This window comes from Beta vulgaris, chromosome 2, assembly GCF_026745355.1.
Source record: "Beta vulgaris subsp. vulgaris cultivar EL10 chromosome 2, EL10.2, whole genome shotgun sequence".
NCBI lineage: Eukaryota > Viridiplantae > Streptophyta > Magnoliopsida > Caryophyllales > Amaranthaceae > Beta > Beta vulgaris.
In genome coordinates, this window is record NC_079203.1 from 1,693,066 (window position 1) to 1,705,603 (window position 12,538).

Genomic DNA, 12,538 nt, shown 5'->3' on the forward strand with positions numbered 1-12,538 from the left:
CCCACTGAACCGAGTGCGGTGCTCGATTGGGACACCGTACACTCTATGATCGTGTCTTGATTGGATATTGAGGAGCATGGATTCTAAGATTGCGGGGACGATTCCACTTCATGAGAATGCCCGAGATTTGTGGCTATACCTTGTTGAAATCTATAGTTAGAGTATAGACGAATCCGATAAGATCATAAATACATGATACTATTCATACACAACTAAAAATATATTCCATAAACGTATGTGAAATTGAAACTATAAAAAACAAATGTTTTTTTTTTTTGATAATTTGTTGTATTTTATTAATACTCAAGAGAATGAAATATCTACTCCAAGTAAGGTATCCCCTCTAAAAAGAGGAGAACTTTCATAGTGTTAGACACACCCAACAAGGAGGACACCTCAATACTCCATCCAAATACAACCTAACACAGTTCTGCTAGATACAATACAGCTTAATCCAAACCACATTATTACATGCCATTCATGAAAAGGGAATTCAGACTACGGGGGGATCCATGAGCATAGGATTTTGACTTGAGCACCATTTATCTCCTTCCTCCACCCTACTATAACCATGCTAAAAATTCATCATATCTGGACAACCCTTGCTTAGCCAAAGCATCCGCTACCGCATTTGAGCTCCTTTTTTTGTGGACAATGGAAATATCCAACCATTCTTTCCTTGCATTTCGTATGAAGTTTAACTGAAAATTTAAATTCCAAGGCCCACCCTCATTATCATTTGCCCATTTTACCGCATCCGCTGAGTCAGATTCTAGCATCAAGTGCCCCTGCTTCAAGTGATCGAAAGAGCATGAGATTTGTAAGGCTCGGAACATAGCATGAATTTATGCAGAGTTTATTTCAATTGGTGGAATAGGGCTAGAGAACACACACACAAAATTCCCTTGAGAGTTTCGCAACACACCACCAATCGCGACCCTTGACCCACCTGCATTTACCGAGGCGTCCACATTCCATTTCATAACACCGGTTCTAGGAGGAGACCATAGACTCGAACCCGTAGCTATGCTTTGGGGTAGCTGAGTTTTCACACATGAGTTCCATGAGAGACATTTAGGGAAGCGTAGGACCTCATTCATCGAGTAGGGAAAATTTTCCCCCCATCCTTTAATCCACCACATGAGACGAGTTAGCACCAATTCTTGTAATTGGGGGATGGAACTAGAGACCCCTCTAAAGATTCTAGCGTTCCTTTCTTTCCAAATCGTCCATATGACGATGGAGAATATTGCACACCATATCTTCAAGAAGAAAGGATTTTTATCAAAACTTACCCATTGCTCGAAAGCTTCGTCAAGATGCGATGGGAAGACCCATGACAGATTCCACAACTGGAGCCACCATGACCATAAGCGAGAAGCAAAAGAACAATGCAGGAGGAGGTGGTCCGAATCTTCTGGGGCCGAATTGCATAGGATGCATGTTGATTCATCAGGGGGGATTATATTCAAAGCTGTAAGTTTTTGCCTAGTGTTGATTTTCCTTAATAATGCTAGCCAAGTGAACACCTCTATTCTTGGAGGTATTAAACCCTTCCATAGCCTCTTCCAGTTGTGAATTTTTGAGTGTGGTTGGAGAGAAGGTTTGCCTATTTCCGCCGTGCATGACTTCACTGAGAAAATTCCCGATTTGTGAGGCGACCAAACTAGACAATCATCTCTTGATGATGACAAACACACGCCCTTTAATAGCACCTGCAGTTCCTTCCACTCTTCGCAATCTCGAACTCGAAAAACTCTTTTCCATGAGATGTTCCACTCCCATTCACATCCCCTCCATGATCCAAGAGAAGCAATATTCGCATGGGGATTACATGCAATAGAAAAGAGACGTGGGAATCGAATTTTTAGAGGAGAGCATACTAACCAAATGTCGAGCCAAAAGAGGGTATTTGACCCATTACCCACTGATTTCCTCAGTTTTGTCTTCATCAGCTCATTTGCCGTGGGATGAGAGATGATACTTGCGCATATGAACCTCCACGGCCCACCACCCTTTGGAATTTCTATATCATACGCTGTTGTTGTGTCAGAATATCCATATTTATCCCTAATCACCCTTTGCCATAGTGATTATGGTTCATAAAAAAGTCTCCACACCCATTTGAACAGTAGCGAGATATTCCTATGGAGTAGGTTCCCGCAGTTCAGTCCGCCATTCCATTTTGGTAGGATTACTTTGTCCCACGCTACCAATGCAAGATAATTCTTCCCTATATCTCCACTCCACAAAAATCTTCTTTGAAGTTTATTGATGGCTTCAATTACCCCTTTTGGAGCCGGGAAGAGGGACATGTAATAAAGAGGTAAGCTAGCAATGGAAGCTTTGATGAGCGTGATTCTTCCGGCAATGGATAACAATCTCCCTTTCCATGATGCCAATATTTTCTCTATTTTCATGATAATAGGGTCCCAAAGCGCCTTTCGCGATATGTGCCCTCCAATTGGGAGGCCAAGATAAGTAAATGGGAAATTCCCCACTTTACACAATAATGCATTTGCTGCATCTTGAAGCCAGCTTTCATCAACATGAATACCCATAATAGAACTTTTGTGAAAGTTCACTTGTAGATCCGAGGCGAGCTGAAAAAGAATGAGAGTTTTTTTAATGTTGAGCAAATAGTTCATGTTAGGTGGACAAAAGATTATCATGTCATCTGCATACTGTAGATGCGTAATCTTTATCCCATCTTTTGCAATCTCAACTCCCTCCCATAATCCTTGTAAAGAAGCTTTTGAATCACAAGGCTAAGCATTTCCACCACTAAGTAAAATAAGAGAGGGGAAAGGGGATCTCCCTGTCGCAAACCCCTGTGTAACTTGAAAGGTGCTGTTGGAGAACCGTTTATAAGTATAGATGCCGCTGCGCTAGTCACACAAGATACTATCCACATCCTCCATCTATCTGGAAAACCCATTTGAATGAGGGTCCACTCTAGAAAGCTCCAAGCCACACTGTCAAAGGCTTTGTGAAAATCAAGTTTGAGAGTCGTGAGTTGCACATTCCTTTTCCTACATGAATCAATAAGTTCTCCTGCTATCAAAGCTCCATCTAAAATTTGCCTCCCCGATATAAAGGATGATTGGAATGGCCCGATAAGAGAGTCCATTACCCTCTGTAACCGTTTTGAAGAAGCTTCGCTATTATTTTGTAAATGCATCCCACCATGCTAATAGGCGTAAAATCTTTTAGACCCTCCGGAACCTCACATTTAGCTATAAGCGCAATGAACGCTACATTCGACCCTTTTGGAAGTTTACCCGAAGCCCAGTAATCCTTCACTATGCTGTATACATCGGACTTGATTGTTTCCCATGCTTCCTTAATGAAATGGAAGTTGTAACCATCGGGCCCAGGCACCTTTTGCGAATTACATGATTCTACTGCTTCGTCAACTTCCTTGTTACTAAATGGTTCAATGAGTTGCGAGGCATGCACTGAGGAGAGAGATTTGAAATTTAGCCCGTGGAATAAAGGCCTGGATGAATAGTCCTCCTTGAAGATTTCTTTGAAAAAAGATAATGCTTCTCTATGAATACCTGCAGGGTCAGATACAACTCCATGGTTAGTCATAATTGCAGGTATATTATTTTTCTTTTTTCTGATGGATGCAAGGGTGTGAAAATATTTGGTATTTTTGTCTCCCTCCTTAATCCATTTTGCTCGTGAGTTTTGGGCCCGAAAAACCTCTTTTCGCTTCAACCAAGCCCATAGATTCATCTGCGCTGTTCTTCGCTTACCCAATTCGGACTCTGATAGATCCTTGTCATTTGAGATGATATCCAGTTTATGAATCTGATTTTCCAAGTCCTCAATATTTCGGTCAATGTGACCAAAATCGGATGAATTTCATGCCTTCAGTCTCCTCTTAGTTTCTTTTAACTTATCTGCGAAACCATCCAATGAGTGCGAGGACCATACTCCTTTGACAATTTGCATACAACCCGGATGCGACAACCAGCAGTTCTGGAATCTAAAAGGTCGAGGCCCCCAGTCTAAATCTTCCGACTTCACAATGATGGGACAATGGTCTGATAGGTTTCTTTTATGAACTGAAATGTGCAACGAGGGAAACTTTGAGATCCATTCAGGGTTTACAAACAAACGGTCCAGTTTGCTCTTTAGATTCCCACTGAACCATGTGAACCAGCCATCTGAGGCAGAGATTTCCATCAAATGTGTCTGGTGAATGAAAATTTTAAAATCATTAACACCCGAGTGAGAGAAAGCACTACTCCCCCTGTCATTTGGGCCCAGGACTTCATTGAAGTCCCCAATCACTAACATGGGAGATTGCATTTCATTCCAATATTCTGAGAGGGATTGCCATACATTGCTTCTGCTTATTCTACAGACAGGGTTGTATAAGTTCACTAGAACCCCACGAAAGTTAATTGATGGTATCTCTCCATACAATGCAATCCAATTATTTTCAACTTTTTGCGACATTAATTTGAAATACTCAGGTTTCCACATTGATAATAGTCCCCCAGAGTTCCCAGTTGACGGGGTGAAAAGCCAATCAATGTCATCTGCGTTCCATATGGTTTTGATTGTTAATGGGCTGAAATGTTCAATTTTAGTCTCCTGGATAAAAACAAACTTTGGATCCTGTCTAGAGATCAGTTTTCTCAATTGTGATTTTTTTATTCTGGCGTTGAGGCCTCTTAAGTTCCAGGATATGATTATCATCACAAAAATTTATGGTGGGAGATTGAGCGGGAACTTACTGTTTATGAGAGTCCCAAACTTGAACTTGGCCTTGAAGAATTACCTAGATACGTCTCCTGAGTTCGCTGGTATGGCCATCAAAAGAGAGACCCAGTGAGTTTGCCAATTCAATGATGTCATCAACTGCAATAGCGCCATAGCGCTGCTGTGTGTGGAAATCTGAAGGCGTCTTGTTTTTGGCTAGGAGCTTTAGCCTTTTTTTTCTTTTCAAGTTTTTTCCTTCTTTTTTCAAGTTGGGCCATCTTTACGTGAGTTGGCACCCTATCTTCAAACCCTGGTGGAAATACAGGTCCAGAGCTGGCTGACAAGCCCATAGTGCCTAAGGAGGACTGGACTTGTTTTGGAGGTTTTCTGAGAGGCCCAAATTTGTTATGTGTTTGGATTGGCGAATTTGTGGGGGAGGAAGGTAAATTGGGATGGGCCGAGGTATTTTTTGGAGGTAGGCTTTTTGAGTGTGGGACCTCAATGATTTTTGAGGGAGAGGAGAAATCAATGGGCGCTCTCATAGGAGAAAGGGACAAAGTTTTCTTTTTTGTTATGAAGTGGAGCCTACCTAGATCCGACAAATCATTAACTGATGATTGTAGTACTGGATGCTCATGATTATTTCCCAAAAAAGTTTTGCCAGAGTTGTCTTGGGAATTTAAGACACTGTTAAGGTTGTTTGGCGACTCTTTGGATACAGTGTCATGAAGGCTTGGTTCAACATCATTGTCCTTCCATTGGTCAGAATTTGAAAAGAGGGGGGGTGAGATTTTTGGTTATGATTTTGGGCGAAGGTTGTGGATGTGACAAATGGTCAGCGACATTCTGTTCAATCCCCACTTCATGTTCAACATTCTCAGAATGAGTGTTCTTGTCTTTTACAATTTGCCATGGACCCACTACCTCAGAGACAAAAACTGGATATTGCTTCCCTTGTATCTCCATTGACAATGTGTTATTAATCTGGAACAAACAATCAGTAAAGACTAGAATATGAGCAGATTCATAATCATTTTGGTTCACAGATATAACTCTTCCATACACACATCCAATTTTATGGAAGTTTTCATGTCCCCATGCAATCAGTGGAACACCATAGACTTTTAACCAGGTTTCTCTCCATATCGCCGCCGATTCATCATTGACATTCCTTAGAACCATGAACCACTTCTCTAACCAGTTGCTCTCCATCATTGCCTTCTTGTCCTCAAAAGTCTCAAAAATGATGAGGTGGAGCATTCCTCCCATTGGTTTGATGTTGAGACAATTCACCCCTTCAGCAAGAATGTGGCTTAGGATGTCCTTCGAGGATTGAGATGAGTTCGCCCCTGCTATCGCACTCCTCTCTAGCATTTCCCTTTTATCCTCGCATATTTCACCTTTTAACGCTGCCGTATATTCCCCATCTATATCAATCTGTCCCAGAGATTCTCTAACTTTCTCTGTATCTTCACCTAATGCACGGGAGCTCATAACTCTACGGGGGGATGGTTTTGGGGTTGAGTAAGTGATTATTTTCTCTTCTGGGGGTTTTAGGATGTGTTGGGTTGTGGGGTTCCCGGAGAGGTGGGTGGGCCCAGAAGAGGGGTTGGGGGTTTGATGATTCCCAGTCATGGATGCTTCCTTGTATGATCTAGAATTTCTATAGGCATGGGGGTGGTGGGGTTGTTGTTTTCTCACAGGGGGAAAGGTGGAGTGTTTAGCTTGTAATGGGATAGGGTTTGAGTTTATTTGTTTTTGGTTGGCTGGGGGCTTGTCATGCTTTGCGTAGTGCACAATAATTTTATGATTTCCAAGTCGCCTTCCATGTTCATCTCTAATGGCCGATGGCAGTGATTGTGGGTAGATGAATCTCACGAAAGCAAACTTGTGGTTTTCCTTGTGTTGGACTGTGGGAATATGAATTGAGTCAATAGACCCATGGATTTTGAAAATCGCTGCAATTTCTGTGATGTTGATGGAAGGTGGGAGGTAGTTCACAAAACAAGTACGGGTTGCTCTCAGAGGGGATGAGAATCTGGGTTTTTTCCTGGTTACCACTGTCCATTGGAGGTGAGGGTTTCTCTCTCTAGGAATACTCTCTCTCTCATGATTTTTTTTATAAAAAAAAAACAAATGTTGCAAGTAAAAAAATAGGAAAATTAAAGTATTATGAATATAGGATTTAGAATTGGTTAAACATGTACTTCAAGTGTTCTATTTTAATTTAATGTTATAATTTGCTTCTTCATAGTTTTTACTGTAATATTATTTGATCGTTATTATCTCTGATCATGTAAATATATGCTATATAACAATACACATTGAAACAAATTATTACTAGTTGGGATGCAAAAGTAAGGTGAAACATTTACCAACGCCTCCTTCCCCCTTTTTTCTCTCTTTTCCCTCCTCTCCCACAAAATCCTAATTTTCAACCTGGTGGCAACCGTAATGCTTTTGGGCAGTGGTAATCCCCTTTTTCTCCTTTTGTTACTAGTTTTTTAATGTTAGTGTTTCTATTAAACTTAAGTCTTTCTCTATTAAAGAGTTTTTCTACCCATATATTGTGTTATTTCTACCATATATTGGGTTATTATTACTCTTCATGTGAGAGTTCAGAGACTTTGTTTTTTTTTTTTTTTTTTTTTTTGTTGCAATTCAAGAGGTTGATTCATGGATTGAACTTTGTGCGTAGTTGCAACAAATGTTAGTACTTTGTTTACAATCAATTAATTGAATCCATTTCTACTTCAAAACTACAACAGATCGACAGACCCCCTTGTAAAAGGACAACGATGTGAAAGACGAGGGTTGTCAGAAGTGTTAGATCTACTCAAGGATCGTGGTTTTGTTATATTAGAATTGTATTTCTTTCATTTTGGTATGTATTTGTTTAGTTTTGACTTCCATTGTAGATGCCATATGACTTTAAATAAATGAATTAATTTTAGTTTCACAAAAAAAATTGCTAGTTGTATACATTTCACGGACTTATTAATTAGTATAAATATTGCAATTAATGTTTCTAACAAGATTTGCATTCACTAGTGTTTGGGGGGTGATTGTGCACAAGACAAAATTGTGGCATTAGGCCATTTAGTTACATAATTTAATACTTAATAGTTAATAGTAGCTGTTTTGGATAAATTTCAACAAGTAGCTAGGATCAATAATCTATCAATAATATATAGTTTAGGCAATCAATCTAAGTGCTTAAGAAATAAATGGAGAACTGGAGATCGTATTATTGCGAGTAAAACTGATGGGAAAATACAAGAATACTGAGGAATAAGTAAAGTAAGAGTAGATTGTAACTGATGCCTTATATTTGACTACATAAGCTCTATTTATAATAAGAGACCTAACTAATGTTATTGTTGCTAAGTCGTTACAAATGACAAATATTCCAACTAACTATCTCCTAGACTTGTGGCGAGTTCCCCTTGATTATCTCAGCTGCTTCAACGGGTTATGACTTGGTTTAACGCTGGATTCAGCCACGTACTTGTCGGTCATGCAGACTAAATCAGAACATGGCCTCAGTTGTGGTCATGTCCCTGAATCTCGTCAGGTACAGGTAGATTTTTACCGCACAACAATAGCATCGTCTAAGCATGTGAAACGACAAGTTTTTCTCCTCCAACGAATGACCAATAGAGAAATTAAGGATGTGATCCCTCCGAATATCTCTCCAACTGGCTGCTTTAGCTCCCTCACATTTTGATCCTCCTGTGTTGTTCCTCATAGGTAACCTAAGTTCATCAAATACCAAAATATGAAAAAAAAGTAAACAAATGAGTTTATGAAATATGGTAAAGAATTTCCAATTCTTGACGTAAAAGTAGGCAAGTAAACAAAAACTTATAATACTTTGAACCAACCTATGAAATCTCACCATTAGAATTCTTTGCCTCTTCCCAAACACCATTTTCATCGCACGGGAAGAAGATGAGATTAGGACATCCCGATACCTCGAGTCGAGTTAGTTCAGGAAAAAACTTCCTGAATTCATCCCAATCCATGCGTAGATCAGGCAAGTATCGCAGACGAACAGTGTGTACACAACGAAAAACATGCATCTCCATACCCAAATCCCAAAGTCGACCTCCTCGAATGTAGAGTTTCTCCAAAGAATTTTGTGAATCTTCACTAACTAACCTTAATAGTCGTGACATTGTGTTCTCGGGAGCAGCCTGAAACTCCAATTTCTTCAGGCTCTTCGGAAATCTTCCTGATGCGCTTGCACTCGGACTATCAACAGAACTCCATACCCATGCGATTCTTAGATTTTCGAGCGTCTCCATTGCATACAGTGTATCGAAATCTTCACTTGTTGGGAAGTTCATTCTTCTAGTGCGTATAGTTAATTTTATCAGCTTCTTAAGCTTCGATAAATCACTAAACAACGCACATGTAGATGCATTTTTCCCATTCTCAATACCATTTCCTACTTGTGGATCTTCAGGATTAATTACAAATCCTTTGAGCAGTCTAAGCTCAGTAAGGAGTTCAATTCCTTTGGGGATGTAATCGAGAAGATAACATTCGGACAAGTCTAAGTGCGTGAGTTGTTTCAACGAATGGATCCCCTTCGAAAGAGACTCCAAGTTAGGACATGCTTTTAAATCCAGCACCTTCAGATGATCGAGCTTGTAAACTGAATCCGGTAATTCAACAATTCCTGATATCCCTTCGAAGCTTAAGAAAGTTACTTGACACATGTTCTTCGTCAAAGCTCTAAGGGCATCGATGTCTTCAACCATTATGTACCTTTTCGGATTATGATCCCAACTACCAAGGTGTAACACCTTAACATCCTTCTTTCTTTTAGATAGTCGTTCGAATGTTGTAGCACCAAGTGTGTTCTCACTTATGTTGAGCACCATAGTTGATAAAACTTTTTTATCTTCTGGTTGGGTTAGAATAGACAAGGTACGCCCAAGTTTAGCAAGTGAACCTTGTCGCGCTGGTTGTTGTGGTGGTTGTTGTTGTTGTTGCGAAGATTGTGGTTGATCCATTATAGAAAAAAAGCCGTGTGGCTCAACTGTGACGAGCTTCATTTCGTGAATAATCATAGAGCGCGCAATTTCGTTCATCTTGTATCTATTGCACAACTTTTTATTGACAATAGTGCGCTCGATGAATCCCTCAGCCACAAGATTGGCCAACATTTCAGGACCCTTTAATGGATCAGAAATTAATTCGAGGCCAATCCATAAATGAAACGCTTCTCTCTTTTTTATCACCTTTCGCGCGGAGAACAAACAGAGGGATATAAGACAGTTCTTCTCTTCATCAGTAAGCCTTTGAAACTGCTCAACCTGTGGTTCATCATCCTTAGTAGAAGCTTCATATTGAGCAGAATCATCGCCTGGTGACTTACTACGCTCGAGTATCGAAGCAGATCCGACAGCAGAGAACTGCTTCTTGGATTTAGAGTCATTGATGATCTTAGCTAGATCTTCATATTTGGGGGCATTATTTATGTCAAGTTTGATCAATTTTTGTAGGGTAGTTTGGATTTTTTCAAATACTTTAAGAATGATTTTTTCAGGAAAAAAGGATGGAAGTTGAGAACATTCGAGTTTTTGCAGTATTTGTTGAACTACATTTCCAGCTTTTACATAAATGTTTTGAAGGTTCTCTTGCCTAGAAGTAGTAGAAATCTCTTTTTTGTGTTGGCTTTTGGCCTCACGAAGTAGGCTGGCAAGAGTTCTACCATTTTCGACAAGGGAAGAAATTAGAGGATTCATGGAGGAAGAAGCCGCCATTGTTGACAGCTAAATTGCTGGTTTTGGTGTGAATTAGGGAGTAAAAAGGAAATGGTAGGATGACATAGCAAAAGATGATTGAATTTTTTGTAGATGGAATTGAAACATGAGTGGGTGGCATCCAACTTTCCTACCTAATTACTCCATTTTTTTTGTGCTTAATGATAATATCTTGGAATAATTGATTATGATAATACAACTTTTTCACCGATTAATTTTTAATAAGCCAACCTTTTAACTATTCCTGAATAATGTAACCTTTGTACCTAATTTACTTTTAGTGAGTGAAAATAACTTAAAATTGTCTAAAACATTAGATCTTTACGATAGAAGTAGTGGGCATAGAGGCAAGGGAAGAGAAAAACGGATCAGTTGGAAAATGTAGCTTACCAAACAAACTGATTATCAAGACCCCAGAGCCCATTAAAATCAAATATTCCAACAGATTGCATTATTCAAGAATAATTGAATGATTGACTTATTAAAAATTAATCGGTGAAATGTTCTATTATTAGAATCAATTATTCATAATATCTTTGTTAATTCAGGTTTATTATACTCATTTTTTAAATAATTTCACCACTTTGCCTTAAGCAAATATTACAAAATTTAAATATTTCAAAAATCATCCTATTAAAAAGATTTCTCGAGACACTGGATGAGGAATATATATATTTTAATGCAAAAGTCATCAAATACAAAATTCACTTTGAAACAGTATGTAGTATATAAAACATTTGTGGGGTAGGTCCTATTTAGATGCCCTGTAAAAGAGCGTTGCACGTTAATGTTATTTATCTTATCAAAATCGTAAAAAATATTATGTGCGTTAGAGAATAGAAAAGGCAAATAAGTATATTACTAATTTACAAGGAATTTGTTGTCTGTTTCTCTGCTGGCATTTGCTGAACACACCAAGGTTGAATGTTGATGGTACATTACTACTAGATCGCCTTAATATAGTGAACATTATAAATAATTACAAGCCAACAACTTCTAATTATCTTATTAGTAGGTCATAAAGTCTTTAAAATTTGAAATCGTGAGAAACAAGATGCCTCCTACAGGCTCCTAAGGGTTTCCTAACAAAGTTTACTTTATTGCATGTTCTTACCAAATTTGCTAATTAAATATTTTATAATTAGTAACCTAATCATAAACAAACCAAGCATTATTGGATACTCATTTAAATCTTGAGCCAAAAAAAGGTCCTCATTATTTCACCTTGATTACGCATCCAACTATCATTCATCGTGCCTTTTGTGTTCAACTTAGTCAAATCTACTATAGTTCCACCTCTAGCTCACTTTTTTTTTTTTTTATCTTTTGGGTGAAATACAGATAGTAATTAATTAAGTCACAGCAGAGGATATGTTATAACTTCTAGCTCATTTTGAAAGCAAAACTTGATAAAGGGGAAAGTATTTTTCATGGGAAATGACCAATTAAAATACGGTTTTTGTAGGAAAATATCATTAAAAATTTTTTTTGGAGAGAAAGACCAATTAAAATACTTATGTTGGCAACTTAACACTATATTACGATTTTCCAGCTAAATTGTCAACTTTCCGGTGTTGACTTATTTTTCTGTCCGAAACATCAAATTTTTTTTGTTTCTCCTCATCCCCCACCCCTACAACCTACCCACCAAAAATCCAAAATCCTCCTCCCCCCATACGCCCTACCCACCAGAATCCTCCTCCCCCCACCCCTACTCCCTACCCACCAAAATCCCATCGAAATCCTCCTCCTCCACCCCTAAGCCCTACGCCCTACCCACTGGAATCCTCCTCCTTCACCCCTAAGCCCTACGCCCTACGCCCTACCCACTGGAATCCTCCTCCCCTACCCCTACACCCTACTCATCGGAATCCTCCTCCCATGTGCTCTACGATAAGTACTTAGTGAAGCACGAGAGCATGGACCCGCGAGGAGATATAGAGATAGAGAGAGGGGCAACCAGTGCAAAAGGGGTTGGAGGATTTGAGATTGGGAGGTGAAGAAGAAAGATGAAGCTATGAAAAGGAGAGAGAAGGAGAATGAGAGGA

General features: G+C 39.2%; 1 protein-coding gene across 2 annotated transcripts; it reads right to left on the minus strand.

Moving 5' to 3' along the window:
* Positions 1–7,923: 7,923 nt before the first annotated feature.
* On the minus strand, positions 7,924–10,670 carry LOC104887762 (hypothetical protein). 2 transcript variants are annotated; one of them, XM_010672492.4, is made up of 2 exons: positions 8,601–10,670; positions 7,924–8,471 (listed from the first exon to the last, which is right to left on the minus strand). In XM_010672492.4, exon 1 carries the CDS (start codon positions 10,488–10,490, stop codon positions 8,601–8,603), a length of 1,890 nt encoding a protein of 629 aa, XP_010670794.2. In that variant the 5' UTR covers positions 10,491–10,670; the 3' UTR covers positions 7,924–8,471. The 2 variants fall into 2 exon arrangements, with proteins under 2 accessions (XP_010670794.2, XP_010670795.2); XM_010672493.4 differs by having other exon boundaries at positions 8,615–10,669.
* Between the last annotated feature and the right edge of the window lie 1,868 nt (positions 10,671–12,538).